Source organism: Eptatretus burgeri, chromosome 17 (genome assembly GCF_056783735.1).
Source record: "Eptatretus burgeri isolate ZD-2024b chromosome 17, Ebu_testis_v1, whole genome shotgun sequence".
In the NCBI taxonomy this organism is placed as follows: domain Eukaryota; kingdom Metazoa; phylum Chordata; class Myxini; order Myxiniformes; family Myxinidae; genus Eptatretus; species Eptatretus burgeri.
Genome location: NC_140977.1, coordinates 3,594,981 through 3,610,142, shown reverse-complemented (window position 1 = coordinate 3,610,142; position 15,162 = coordinate 3,594,981). Strand labels below are relative to the sequence as shown.

The window sequence follows — 15,162 nt, the reverse complement described above, 5'->3', positions numbered from 1 at the left end:
TACCACCTTAAAAATACCGGATTTGAGTCTTAAAACGTGTCATTTTTAAAATACTGGGTTTGAGTCTAAAAACATATCATTTTAAAAAATACTGGGTTTGAGTCTTAAAACGTGTCATTTTTAAAATACTGGGTTTGAGTCTTAAAACGTGTCATTTTAAAAAATACTGGGTTTGAGTCTTAAAAGGCACCATTTTAAAAATACCAGGATTGAGTCTTAAAACGTGCCATTTTAAAATAATAGGTTTGAGTCTTAAAATGTGACGTTTTAAAAATACCGAGTTTGACTGTTAAAACGTGACATTTTAAAAATACTGTGTTTGAGTCTTAAAACGTGTCATTTTAAAAATACTGGGTTTGAGTCTTAAAGCATATCATTTTAAAAAACTGTGTTTGAGTCTTAAACCGTGACATTTTAAAAATACCGTGTTTGAGTCTTAAAACGTGTCATTTTTAAAATACTGGGTTTGAGTCTTAAAGCATATCATTTTAAAAAATACTGGGTTTGAGTCTTAAAAGGCACTATTTTAAAAATACCAGGATTGAGTCTTAAAACGTGCCATTTTAAAAAATACTGGGTTTGAGTCTTAAAACGTGTCATTTTTAAAATACTGGGTTTGAGTCTTAAAACGTGTCATTTTTAAAATACTGGGTTTGAGTCTTAAAACATATCATTTTAAAAAATACTGGGTTTGAGTCTTAAAACGTGTCATTTTTAAAATACTGGGTTTGAGTCTTAAAACGTGTCATTTTAAAAAATACTGGGTTTGAGTCTTAAAAGGCACCATTTTAAAAATACCAGGATTGAGTCTTAAAACGTGCCATTTTAAAATAATGGGTTTGAGTCTTAAAATGTGACATTTTAAAAATACCGAGTTTGACTGTTAAAACGTGACATTTTAAAAATACTGTGTTTGAGTCTTAAACCGTGACATTTTAAAAATACCGTGTTTGAGTCTTAAAATGTGACATTTTAAAAATACCGGGTTTGAATCTTAAAACGTGTCATTTAAAAAATACCGCATTTGAGTCTTAAAACGTGACATTTTCAAAATATCGGGTTTGAGTCTTAAAAACTACCACTTTAAAAATACCGAATTTGAGTCTTAAAACGTGTCATTTTTAAAATATCGGGTTTGAGTCTTAAAAACTACCACCTTAAAAATACCGGATTTGAGTCTTAAAACGTGTCATTTTTAAAATACTGGGTTTGAGTCTTAAAACGTGTCATTTTTAAAATACTGGGTTTGAGTCTTAAAACATATCATTTTAAAAAATACTGGGTTTGAGTCTTAAAACGTGTCATTTTTAAAATACTGGGTTTGAGTCTTAAAACGTGTCATTTAAAAAAATACTGGGTTTGAGTCTTAAAAGGCACCATTTTAAAAATACCAGGATTGAGTCGTAAAACGTGCCATTTTAAAATAATGGGTTTGAGTCTTAAAATGTGACATTTTAAAAATACCGCGTTTGACTGTTAAAACGTGACATTTTAAAAATACTGTGTTTGAGTCTTAAACCGTGACATTTTAAAAATACCGTGTTTGAGTCTTAAAATGTGACATTTTAAAAATACCGGGTTAGAATCTTAAAACGTGTCATTTTAAAAATACTGGGTTTGAGTCTTAAAACGTGTCATTTTAAAAATATCGGGTTTGAGTCTTAAAACGTGTCATTTTTAAAATACTGGGTTTGAGTCTTAAAACGTGTCATTTTAAAATTACTGGGTTTGAGTCTTAAAACGTGTCATTTTAAAAATATTGGGTTTGAGTCTTAAAACGTGTCATTTAAAAAATACCGCATTTGAGTCTTAAAACGTGACATTTTCAAAATATCGGGTTTGAGTCTTAAAAACTACCACTTTAAAAATACCGAATTTGAGTCTTAAAACGTGTCATTTTTAAAATATCGGGTTTGAGTCTTAAAAACTACCACCTTAAAAATACCGGATTTGAGTCTTAAAACGTGTCATTTTTAAAATACTGGGTTTGAGTCTTAAAACGTGTCATTTTTAAAATACTGGGTTTGAGTCTTAAAACATATCATTTTAAAAAATACTGGGTTTGAGTCTTAAAACGTGTCATTTTTAAAATACTGGGTTTGAGTCTTAAAACGTGTCATTTTAAAAAATACTGGGTTTGAGTCTTAAAAGGCACCATTTTAAAAATACCAGGATTGAGTCGTAAAACGTGCCATTTTAAAATAATGGGTTTGAGTCTTAAAATGTGACATTTTAAAAATACCGCGTTTGACTGTTAAAACGTGACATTTTAAAAATACTGTGTTTGAGTCTTAAACCGTGACATTTAAAAAATACCGTGTTTGAGTCTTAAAATGTGACATTTTAAAAATACCGGGTTTGAATCTTAAAACGTGTCATTTAAAAAATACCGCATTTGAGTCTTAAAACGTGACATTTTCAAAATATCGGGTTTGAGACTTAAAACGTGTCATTTTTAAAATACTGGGTTTGAGTCTTAAAACATCTCATTTTAAAAAAATACTGGGTTTGAGTCTTAAAATGTGTCATTTAAAAATACCATGTTTGAGTCTTAACACATGCAGTTTTAAAAATACCGGGGTTGAGTCTAAAAACGTGTTGTTTTAAAAAATACCGGGTTTGAGTCTAAAACGTGCCATTTCAAAAAAATACTGGGTTTGAGTCTTAAAACGTGCCATTTCAAAAAATACTGGGTTTGAGTCTTAAAACGTGCCATTTTAAAAATACCGGGTTTGAGTCTTAAACCGTGACATTTTAAAAATACCGTGTTTGAGTTTTAAAACGTGACATTTTAAAAATACCGTGTTTGAGTCTTAAAACGTGACATTTTAAAAATACCGGGTTTGACTGTTAAAACGTGACATTTTAAAAATACCGTGTTTGAGTCTTAAACCGTGACATTTTAAAAATACCGTGTTTGAGTCTTAAAACGTGACATTTTAAAAATACCGTGTTTTAGTCTTAAAATGTGACATTTTAAAAATACCGGGTTTGAATCTTAAAACGTGTCATTCAAAAAATACCGCATTTGAGTCTTAAAACGTGACATTTTCAAAATATCGGGTTTGAGTCTTAAAAAGTACCACTTTAAAAATACCGGATTTGAGTCTTAAAACGTGTCATTTTAAAAATACTGGGTTTGAGTCTTAAAACGTGTCATTTTAAAAATATCGGGTTTGAGTCTTAAAAACTACCACCTTAAAAATACCGGATTTGAGTCTTAAAACGTGTCATTTTTAAAATACTGGGTTTGAGTCTTAAAACGTGTCATTTTTAAAATACTGGGTTTGAGTCTAAAAACATATCATTTTAAAAAATACTGGGTTTGAGTCTTAAAACGTGTCATTTTTAAAATACTGGGTTTGAGTCTTAAAACGTGTCATTTTAAAAAATACTGGGTTTGAGTCTTAAAAGGCACCATTTTAAAAATACCAGGATTGAGTCTTAAAACGTGCCATTTTAAAATAATAGGTTTGAGTCTTAAAATGTGACGTTTTAAAAATACCGAGTTTGACTGTTAAAACGTGACATTTTAAAAATACTGTGTTTGAGTCTTAAACCGTGACATTTTAAAAATACCGTGTTTGAGTCTTAAAACGTGTCATTTTTAAAATACTGGGTTTGAGTCTTAAAGCATATCATTTTAAAAAATACTGGGTTTGAGTCTTAAAACGTGTCATTTTAAAAAATACTGGGTTTGAGTCTTGAAAGGCACCATTTTAAAAATACCAGGATTGAGTCTTAAAATGTGCCATTTTAAAATATCGGGTTTGAGTCTTAAAAACTACCACCTTAAAAATACCGGATTTGAGTCTTAAAACGTGTCATTTTAAAAATACTGGGTTTGAGTCTTAAAACGTGTCATTTTAAAAATATCGGGTTTGAGTCTTAAAAACTACCACCTTAAAAATACCGGATTTGAGTCTTAAAACGTGTCATTTTTAAAATACTGGGTTTTGAGTCTTAAAACGTGACATTTTAAAAATACCGTGTTTTAGTCTTAAAATGTGACATTTTAAAAATACCGGGTTTGAATCTTAAAACGTGTCATTCAAAAAATACCGCATTTGAGTCTTAAAACGTGTCATTTTTAAAATAGCGGGTTTGAGTCTTAAAAACTACCACTTTAAAAATACCGAATTTGAGTCTTAAAACGTGTCATTTTTAAAATACTGGGTTTGAGTCTTAAAACGTGTCATTTTTAAAATATCGGGTTTGAGTCTTAAAAACTACCACCTTAAAAATACCGGATTTGAGTCTTAAAACGTGTCATTTTTAAAATACTGGGTTTGAGTCTTAAAACGTGTCATTTTTAAAATACTGGGTTTGAGTCTTAAAACATATCATTTTAAAAAATACTGGGTTTGAGTCTTAAAACGTGTCATTTTTAAAATACTGGGTTTGAGTCTTAAAACGTGTCATTTTAAAAAATACTGGGTTTGAGTCTTAAAAGGCACCATTTTAAAAATACCAGGATTGAGTCGTAAAACGTGCCATTTTAAAATAATGGGTTTGAGTCTTAAAATGTGACATTTTAAAAATACCGCGTTTGACTGTTAAAACGTGTCATTTTTAAAATACTGGGTTTGAGTCTTAAAACGTGTCATTTTAAAAAATACCGTGTTTTAGTCTTAAAATGTGACATTTTAAAAATACCGGGTTTGAATCTTAAAACGTGTCATTTAAAAAATACCGCATTTGAGTCTTAAAACGTGACATTTTCAAAATATCGGGTTTGAGACTTAAAACGTGTCATTTTTAAAATACTGGGTTTGAGTCTTAAAACATGTCATTTTAAAAAAATACTGGGTTTGAGTCTGAAAACGTGTCATTTTTAAAATACTGGGTTTGAGTCTTAAAACGTGTCATTTTTAAAATACTGGGTTTGAGTCTAAAAACATATCATTTTAAAAAATACTGGGTTTGAGTCTTAAAACGTGTCATTTTTAAAATACTGGGTTTGAGTCTTAAAACGTGTCATTTTAAAAAATACTGGGTTTGAGTCTTAAAAGGCACCATTTTAAAAATACCAGGATTGAGTCTTAAAACGTGCCATTTTAAAATAATAGGTTTGAGTCTTAAAATGTGACGTTTTAAAAATACCGAGTTTGTCTGTTAAAACGTGACATTTTAAAAATACTGTGTTTGAGTCTTAAACCGTGACATTTTAAAAATACCGTGTTTGAGTCTTAAAACGTGTCATTTTTAAAATACTGGGTTTGAGTCTTAAAGCATATCATTTTAAAAAATACTGGGTTTGAGTCTTAAAACGTGTCATTTTTAAAATACTGGGTTTCAGTCTTAAAACATATCATTTTAAAAATACCGGGTTTGAATCTTAAAACGTGTCATTTAAAAAATACCGCATTTGAGTCTTAAAACGTGACATTTTCAAAATATCGGGTTTGAGACTTAAAACGTGTCATTTTAAAAAAATACTGGGTTTGAGTCTGAAAACGTGTCATTTTTAAAATACTGGGTTTGAGTCTTAAAACATCTCATTTTAAAAAAATACTGGGTTTGAGTCTTAAAATGTGTCATTTAAAAATACCATGTTTGAGTCTTAACACATGCAGTTTTAAAAATACCGGGGTTGAGTCTAAAAACGTGTTGTTTTAAAAAATACCGGGTTTGAGTCTAAAACGTGCCATTTCAAAAAAATACTGGGTTTGAGTCTTAAAACGTGCCATTTCAAAAAATACTGGGTTTGAGTCTTAAAACGTGCCATTTTAAAAATACCGGGTTTGAGTCTTAAACCGTGACATTTTAAAAATACCGTGTTTGAGTCTTAAAACATGACATTTTTAAAAATACCGTGTTTGAGTCTTAAAACGTGACATTTTAAAAATACCGGGTTTGACTGTTAAAACGTGACATTTTGAAAATACCGTGTTTGAGTCTTAAACCGTGACATTTTAAAAATACCGTGTTTGAGTCTTAAAACGTGACATTTTAAAAATACCGTGTTTTAGTCTTAAAATGTGACATTTTAAAAATACCGGGTTTGAATCTTAAAACGTGTCATTCAAAAAATACCGCATTTGAGTCTTAAAACGTGACATTTTCAAAATATCGGGTTTGAGTCTTAAAAAGTACCACTTTAAAAATACCGGATTTGAGTCTTAAAACGTGTCATTTTAAAAATACTGGGTTTGAGTCTTAAAACGTGTCATTTTAAAAATATCGGGTTTGAGTCTTAAAAACTACCACCTTAAAAATACCGGATTTGAGTCTTAAAACGTGTCATTTTTAAAATACTGGGTTTGAGTCTTAAAACGTGTCATTTTTAAAATACTGGGTTTGAGTCTAAAAACATATCATTTTAAAAAATACTGGGTTTGAGTCTTAAAACGTGTCATTTTTAAAATACTGGGTTTGAGTCTTAAAACGTGTCATTTTAAAAAATACTGGGTTTGAGTCTTAAAAGGCACCATTTTAAAAATACCAGGATTGAGTCTTAAAACGTGCCATTTTAAAATAATAGGTTTGAGTCTTAAAATGTGACGTTTTAAAAATACCGAGTTTGACTGTTAAAACGTGACATTTTAAAAATACTGTGTTTGAGTCTTAAACCGTGACATTTTAAAAATACCGTGTTTGAGTCTTAAAACGTGTCATTTTTAAAATACTGGGTTTGAGTCTTAAAGCATATCATTTTAAAAAATACTGGGTTTGAGTCTTAAAACGTGTCATTTTTAAAATACTGGGTTTGAGTCTTAAAACGTGTCATTTTAAAAAATACTGGGTTTGAGTCTTGAAAGGCACCATTTTAAAAATACCAGGATTGAGTCTTAAAATGTGCCATTTTAAAATATCGGGTTTGAGTCTTAAAAACTACCACCTTAAAAATACTGGGTTTGAGTCTTAAAACGTGTCATTTTAAAATTACTGGGTTTGAGTCTTAAAACGTGTCATTTTAAAAATATTGGGTTTGAGTCTTAAAAACTACCACCTTAAAAATACCGGATTTGAGTCTTAAAACGTGTCATTTTTAAAATACTGGGTTTGAGTCTTAAAACGTGTCATTTTTAAAATACTGGGTTTGAGTCTTAAAACGTGTCATTTTTAAAATACTGGGTTTGAGTCTTAAAACATATCATTTTAAAAAATACTGGGTTTGAGTCTTAAAACGTGTCATTTTTAAAATACTGGGTTTGAGTCTTAAAACGTGTCATTTTAAAAAATACTGGGTTTGAGTCTTAAAAGGCACCATTTTAAAAATACCAGGATTGAGTCTTAAAACGTGCCATTTTAAAATAATGGGTTTGAGTCTTAAAATGTGACATTTTAAAAATACCGAGTTTGACTGTTAAAACGTGACATTTTAAAAATACTGTGTTTGAGTCTTAAACCGTGACATTTTAAAAATACCGTGTTTGAGTCTTAAAATGTGACATTTTAAAAATACCGGGTTTGAATCTTAAAACGTGTCATTTAAAAAATACCGCATTTGAGTCTTAAAACGTGACATTTTCAAAATATCGGGTTTGAGTCTTAAAAACTACCACTTTAAAAATACCGAATTTGAGTCTTAAAACGTGTCATTTTTAAAATACTGGGTTTGAGTCTTAAAACGTGTCATTTTTAAAATATCGGGTTTGAGTCTTAAAAACTACCACCTTAAAAATACCGGATTTGAGTCTTAAAACGTGTCATTTTTAAAATACTGGGTTTGAGTCTTAAAACGTGTCATTTTTAAAATACTGGGTTTGAGTCTTAAAACGTGTCATTTTTAAAATACTGGGTTTGAGTCTTAAAACATATCATTTTAAAAAATACTGGGTTTGAGTCTTAAAACGTGTCATTTTTAAAATACTGGGTTTGAGTCTTAAAACGTGTCATTTTAAAAAATACTGGGTTTGAGTCTTAAAAGGCACCATTTTAAAAATACCAGGATTGAGTCGTAAAACGTGCCATTTTAAAATAATGGGTTTGAGTCTTAAAATGTGACATTTTAAAAATACCGCGTTTGACTGTTAAAACGTGACATTTTAAAAATACTGTGTTTGAGTCTTAAACCGTGACATTTAAAAAATACCGTGTTTGAGTCTTAAAATGTGACATTTTAAAAATACCGGGTTTGAATCTTAAAACGTGTCATTTAAAAAATACCGCATTTGAGTCTTAAAACGTGACATTTTCAAAATATCGGGTTTGAGTCTTAAAAACTACCACTTTAAAAATACCGAATTTGAGTCTTAAAACGTGTCATTTTTTAAAATACTGGGTTTGAGTCTTAAAACGTGTCATTTTTAAAATATCGGGTTTTAGTCTTAAAAACTACCACTTTAAAAATTCCGGGTTTGAATCTTTAAACGTGTCATTTAAAAAATACCGGATTTGAGTCTTAAAACGTGCCATTTTTAAAATATCGGGTTTGAGTCTTAAAAACTACCACTTTAAAAATACCGGATTTGAGTCTTAAAATGTGTCATTTTTTAAATACTGGGTTTGAGTCTTAAAACGTGTCATTTTTAAAATATCGGGTTTGAGTCTTAAAAACTACCACTTTAAAAATACCGGATTTGAGTCTTAAAACGTGTCATTTTTTAAATACTGGGTTTGAGTCTTAAAACATGTCATTTTAAAAATACCGTGTTTGAGTCTAAAAACGTGCCATTTCAACAATACTGGGTTTGAGTCTAAAAACGTGCCATTTCAAAAATACCGGGTTTGAGTCTTAAAACGTGACATTTTAAAAAATACCGGGTTTGAGTCTTAAAACGTGTCATTTAAAAAATACCGTGTTTGACTCTTTGAGAGTGTCGGAGTTTGTTCCAAAGGTGGGAGAAAAGAGAAATGAAAGTGAAGGTGAGCATTCTTTAGAGTTAACTGCTAAGAATTTGGGGATTCTTTGGAAAGTCATTAGTTGTTAAATTTAGTTGTTTTTGTGCTTAAGGTAGAAATTAGTGTTTGTAAAATATTTCTCCTAACGTTATCCTTCTGTCTTCTGTTGTTTATCGATTTCACCCTTAAAACAACACCAAGGGCACATCGGTGTCTTTATCTATTTTCTGCCATGATGCCCTCCAGGTGACCGATGCATTCACTTGCCGTGCCCTGAGGTCAACACATAGCAGGAGTCAAACATAAAGTTTCACCAAATGTACTCGGTGCAAAAGCAGTTTCTGGGCAATGGTTATACTGGGTAGTTTGCCATTGCCTTCTTTGTAATTGTATCATTGATATTGTAATAACTTTGTGAAGAAATTGTTTGTTTACTTCATGATCTTTACCCTCTTTGTCATTACCTTGGCCTTACAAATATTTTTTTCCGAAACATTTTGCATTCATTTTATATTGTGATAATTCTGAATATAGGGGCAACACCTCTGGGCGCTCACCTGGTAGCGGCTGGATAAGATAAACAGGGCACCATTGGTGGGCATTGTGGACCCACAACATATGTCATGGAGAAGAAACTAAATACTGATGGATTCTTTTAATGTCGTGAACAAACTTTGGGACATCGCGAGAAGAAAGCAAATACATATTTTGGGGGGAAACCCCCATAGAATCCCTCTGACCCCGACATTTTTTTAATGGCGTGAACAAGCTTTGGTACGTCACGGGTGATGAAGGTTGTGGTCAAGTTTCATCGAAATCGTGTGTGTAGTTTTAGAGAAGTTGAAAGTATTTGTGGACGGACGGACAGACGGACGATGCGCCATCGCATGAGCTCCCCGGAACTACGTTCCAGGTGAGCTAAGAATCGTGTTTTGTTAATATTATATACCTTATGTATGGTCTTTGAACGTTCACTCAGTCGGTGCAGATCATCACTGTGCCGTTGAGTGTCATCTCCATGGCATATACTCATGAGGATGCTCCTTTCATCTTTTTTTTCATTCATTCTTCATTCAATCCCCAATATTCATGCAAAATAACTCGTCAAGCCAAAAGAGAGAATGAGAAGGACATGGCTAAGAATATTAAACATAATAACAAGGCTTTCTTTAAGTATATCAGGGGAAAATAACAGGTTAGGAGCAGTGTGGGCCCATTAAAGAACAGCAACGGGAGAGTGGTTAGTGATGAAAGTGAGATGGCAGGCTTATTAAACAGGTATTTTTCTTCAACTTTTACACAAGAACAGTCAGGAGAATTACCAATAGCTGAGGGTATCTATCGAGGAGGTGAGGAAGGGTTTTTACAGAAGATCCAGGTAGGCGTGGAGGAAGTAAAGGAACAGCTCGGTAATCTAAGAGTAGATAAGGCTCTGGGTCCAGATAATATACACCTGAGAGTATTGATGGAGGTGGCTGAGCAGGTGAGATGTTAACGGATATTTCCAATAGTTCCCTGGAGTCAGGACAGGTACCGGAGGATTGGAGAGTCGTAAATGTAACAACATTATTTAATAAATTATCCACAGAAGAATTGGGAAACTATAGCCTTGTTAGTTTGACTTCAGTTGTGGGGAAGGTGTTGGAGACATTAATTAAGGACCGGATGAGGAACCATTTAAATAAATACAAAACTAATTAAACGTAGTCAGCAGGGGTTTACCAAAGGTAGTTCCAGTTTAACAAATCTTTTAGAGTTCTATGAAGCAGTGTCTGATTGGGTGGATGAGGGAAATGCAATGGACATAGTATATCAAGACTTGAAGAAGGCATTTGATGAGGTACCACATCGGAGGTTGTTAGCCAAGGTGAGGGCTTGTGGATTGGCTGGTCAGGTAGTTAATGGGATTGGAAACTGGTTTAGTAGTCAGAAACAAAGAGTGGCTGTGAGTGGGAGGATGTCTTACTGGGAGGATGTAAGTAGTGGGGTACCTCAGGGATCAGTACTCGGACCATTACTATTCATTATCTACATCAACGATTTGGATAGTGGGGTAAAGAGTAAACTTTCCAAGTTTACAGATGACACAAAGCTTGGAGGTAAGGTGGATATCAGAAGGGGTAGTGATTAGATCCAGGAAAGTATTGATACTTGTATGGATTGTCCGAAAGATTGGCAGATGTAATTTAACCTGAACAAGTGTAAGGTGTTGGGGATGGGAAAGAACAATGAAAATAGAGATTACAGGATGCAAGGGGTAATTTTGGAATGTGTCACACAGGAGAAGGATCTGGTGGTGGTAATAGATATGGGAGGTAAGCAGGTAGCACAGTGCCAGGTTGCTATTGGTAAAGCAAACAGTGTTTTAGGTTGTATTCCAAGGGGGATCAATTATAAATCAACAGAGGTGATGTTAACATTTTACAGGAATTTAGTGAGGGCCACATCTAGAATATTGTGTGCAGTTTTGGTCACCACAACTCAGGAAGGACATAGATGTCATAGAGAGGGTTCAGCTTAGGGCTACTAGATTGATTCCAGGCTGAGCTAGACTCAGCTATGAGGAGCGGTTGAAGGAGACAGGTCTTTATAAACTACAAAGAAGGTGGTTACGAGGAGATATGATCGAGATAGTCAAGAGATTGAAAGGTAGAGATAAAATAAGTGCAGATGAATTATTCAACAGAGTAGACAGTGATAGAACCAGGGGCCATAGCCTGAAAGTAAAGAAGAGGGGAGTTAAGACGGTAGTAAGGTAGGGGACTTTCACTCAGAGAGTAGTTAATGCATGGAATGGCCTCCCTGGAAAGGTAGTGGCAGCAGAAACAGGAGATAAGTTTAAATTAGAATTAGATAGGTACCTGGAAGTTATGGAGATGGAGGAGTATTGGGATGTTGATAAGGCTTTTAGGTAGTTTGAGTATTGATGGGTGATTGTGTATGGAGTGCTGTTGGTGGGGGTCTTGTCAAGGGGGGTTGTGTGGTTGATGTTGTGTGTTTTTAACCAAGCCCATGCCCCCTCCCCAAGGGGAAGAAAATGGAAAAAAAACTCCAAAAAACTACAAAAACGACAAAAAACAAACAAACCCAAAAAACAATTTTTTTAATTTCATTTTTTAAAAACATTTTTTGCATTTTCTTTCTTGGATCTTGTGTAGATGGGTTGGTGTGATGTCCGCACAGGTATGATGGGCTGAATGGCCTCCACCTGTGTTGGATTTCCTTGTTAAAATAGAGGAGCTTTCAACCAACCCACAATCTCCTCACGAACCCTCATCCCCAAGTTTGCATATACCTATACAAACCCACATCACTCTGTACGGTTCCTTCTCCCTCTCCCCCCCCCACCCAACCCTACCCCACCCCCCACCAAGCCTTTCACCATACATAGTTCACATTGTGTCTTTGTGTCTAATGGAACAGCTGATTGGTTGAGCATCCTGTGTAATCTTTAAAGCTAGATGGTGGGGGGAGAGTTATCCTGCCTGGTTGTCTCCATGCTGCGTCATCTGGTCATCTCTCTTCCATTGTCAGTCCATTGTCTGCTCGCTCTGTGTCGTCTTGTTCTTCCATGAACCTCCGTTTTCAAATAACAAAAAAAAAAGCAAGAAAACATACGAGATATGTGCACCATTTTACTTTTGTTTTTTACAGGATCGAAGGCTCATCGTGGAGCCGGCTGAATGACACACACAAACACCAGACAAACATAGCCAATGAGCTTGGGGAAGGGCCATCACCTGCGGGGGCACTCTGGGTGCCAGCGAGGTCACAATGGCGCCGCTATTGTCACCGCACTCAGGAGGTCATTTCTACGGGAGTGAATCTAACCCCCCCCCCCTTTCCCCCAGACATTAGCCTGAACAAGTTGGATAGGTTATCAATTATTATTGTGCTTTGAAGTCCCCCTACCTTTTCCAAAAGTCATGCACCTTACAGGTGGAGAAAGAGAAATATCCGCCAATGACAAACACCAGACGAAGATGGCGATCAATGGAGGTGTTGGTGAATATATCCAAATCACACCTCTGCTAAAACCGTTACTTTAAAAACTTTCAACAATTCACACTTCAGTGCCTGGAAAAATTCAGTCTCACCAAAGGTCGATAAACTTTAAAAATTCCTGACATCTACTCTGTCTCTCTCCCCCTTGAAAGCAAAAAATTAAAAAGTTAACAACCACCTTTGGGAGGGAGCACGTGTTTTGAAAATATTCTCATGTTCATGGAATTTGAAGGGAGATTTTTTTAATTTATCTTGCCAATCACAAAATGCCAAAAGAATCCCTAAATGGTCTATTTTCGATTTTGGCCAGTGACATCACACCTTGAACCCACCTTGATCAAAATGGCGGTTCAGATCGAGAAACGGCGTCGTATTTCAAGCTCGGATTCCGAAACCAATTCCACCATCAAATACATTCAATTCAAATAGAAGACAAAATAGGTACAGTCCTGCATTGGAGTCATCAGAAGGAACCTGGATAGGATTCAGGTTTCAGACGCTACTCCACTACCCTCAAACCCATCCAGGCGCAGCCAAGTGAGCCTTACAGTAAACTTTCTGCAACAAATTCACTTCTCCCGTGACAGATAGATAAAGAAAGACAAATAAAGAGATAAAAGAAAAGAAAAAGCAAGAATTAGAATGAATAAAGAGAAATGTGAAAAAGTAGAAAGAAGTGTGAAAGGAACAAAGAACAAAGATGTCAGGAAGAACCCAGACAGACAGATTTCAGCAGTTACTCCCCAAGCTCAAGCACAGCATCATGTACAAGCTACCAGAGGTCCATCGGTGAGATAACGAGTTCAAAACAAGTGTGAGATAACGGGTTCAAAATCTCCATCACCCGCTCAAGCAGGCCCCCCACATTGTACACTTACGATGGGGTCCTACCTTTTCATGCCAGTCCTTTTTTCTGGTGCATGGATCCCACTCCTGACACCAATTATGTAACATGTATGAGCACTACCCAAACCATAACTTCCCATCATATGACAGAACAAGATGGCAACCTCACATAAGTAATTAACAATTTAATAGAGATCATAATAGTGACAATGTAAATAATAACAAGAGCACAAGAAAATTCAATAAACTACCAAATACGAAATGAAGCACAAATACCAAAAGATGGCTCTGCAACAAACAACACAAAAAGTACTTATCAAATTATAAAGGAATTAAAATCGACTACACACTATTGCCATAGGTCTGTAAGCCCAAAGATGGAGGGCAGTATGGTGGGAAAGCAAAATAAATGAGAAACTTGCCAGAGTTTGAAAATTTTACAGGGACACAATGTGGGAAAGAGAGGAAGCATTTTCATGCTCTTTGGGGTTATGTCCAGGTACGGCTATCTCGGTCTGGTGGAGTAGTGGGTTCTCTGCACTTGCCCATACTACCAGGACTGCTCGCCATCAGCACACTGCATAGTTACCGTCCAGCAGCTTTGTGACTGTACCACTCATGTGCATTTTGCTGGTTTCTCTCTTACTGGTATAGTCACCCTGAACCATCCTTCCCACCCAAGGCTCGCCTTTACGAGCCGGGCCATGGTGGGAAAGCTTCACGTCTCCAGGAATGAGGAGTCGCTGCACATTCCTCCGCTAGATCCACGCCGATTTCCAAGAGAGGATCTTTGGTCAACGGGATGGCGTGGATCTATGGTGGGGAAGAGTTGGGAGGAATTTATAATGATCAAATTCGAAAAAAGGGAAAACCAGGCCGTTGGGCCAATCTGTGGCATCTATGCTAAAAAGAGTTCATTAACATTTGGCCCATGTGTACATTCACAAAATACATAACAGGTGTTCCAAAAATACCTGGACAACTTTTGGTTGTTAATGTACACGGTGTGTCAATAATAGGTGAACCACTTCAAAACTTCATTAACCAAAACATTGAGGAATAAAACAAAAAGATAACTCTGAAAATGAAAACCAAATCATGGAGAAATGAAACTCATTACGCGTTAAAGTGCTTATCATTGAGGTGTTTGGTGTGAGCACCCCCCCACACACACACACACACACACACAACATGGATGCACACAAATAGTGAAGTTTTCAATGACGTTTCTGTAAGTTTTAATGGTTACTGTTTGCACATAAGCCTCAACTGCTGCCTTCAGATGAGGTTCATGTCTGCGGTGTTCCTTGTAGACATTATCCTTACAAGCTCCCCAGAGGAAAGAATCCAGCGGATTGAGGTCGGGGCTGTGGAGACCATTCATTTTCCATATGCAAACTGAGAACTCGTCCGAATTTTTGATGCAGAAATGCAATTGTTTCTTTGGCTGTATGCGGGGTAGCACCGTCTTGCAAGAACCACTGTCACCGGAGGGCTGCAGTGCTCATCAAATGCTTCGAGTCT

The 15,162-nt window shown here is 35.0% G+C and overlaps 1 protein-coding gene across 4 annotated transcripts in view; it reads right to left on the bottom strand.

Annotated features, from left to right (window-relative positions):
• Positions 1-12,170: 12,170 nt before the first annotated feature.
• HMBOX1 (homeobox containing 1) overlaps positions 12,171-15,162 on the bottom strand; it is a 40,825-nt gene continuing 37,833 nt past the window's right edge. For 2 of the 4 annotated variants that reach the window (XM_085862846.1, XM_085862847.1), the window contains exon 10: positions 12,172-14,451. In XM_085862846.1, the coding sequence (XP_085718972.1) occupies positions 14,329-14,451 (123 nt within the window). In that variant the 3' untranslated portion in view covers positions 12,172-14,328. Of the gene's footprint in view, positions 14,452-15,162 lie in introns of all 4 variants that reach the window. The other 2 variants (XM_085862843.1, XM_085862848.1) reach the window with 2 other exon arrangements.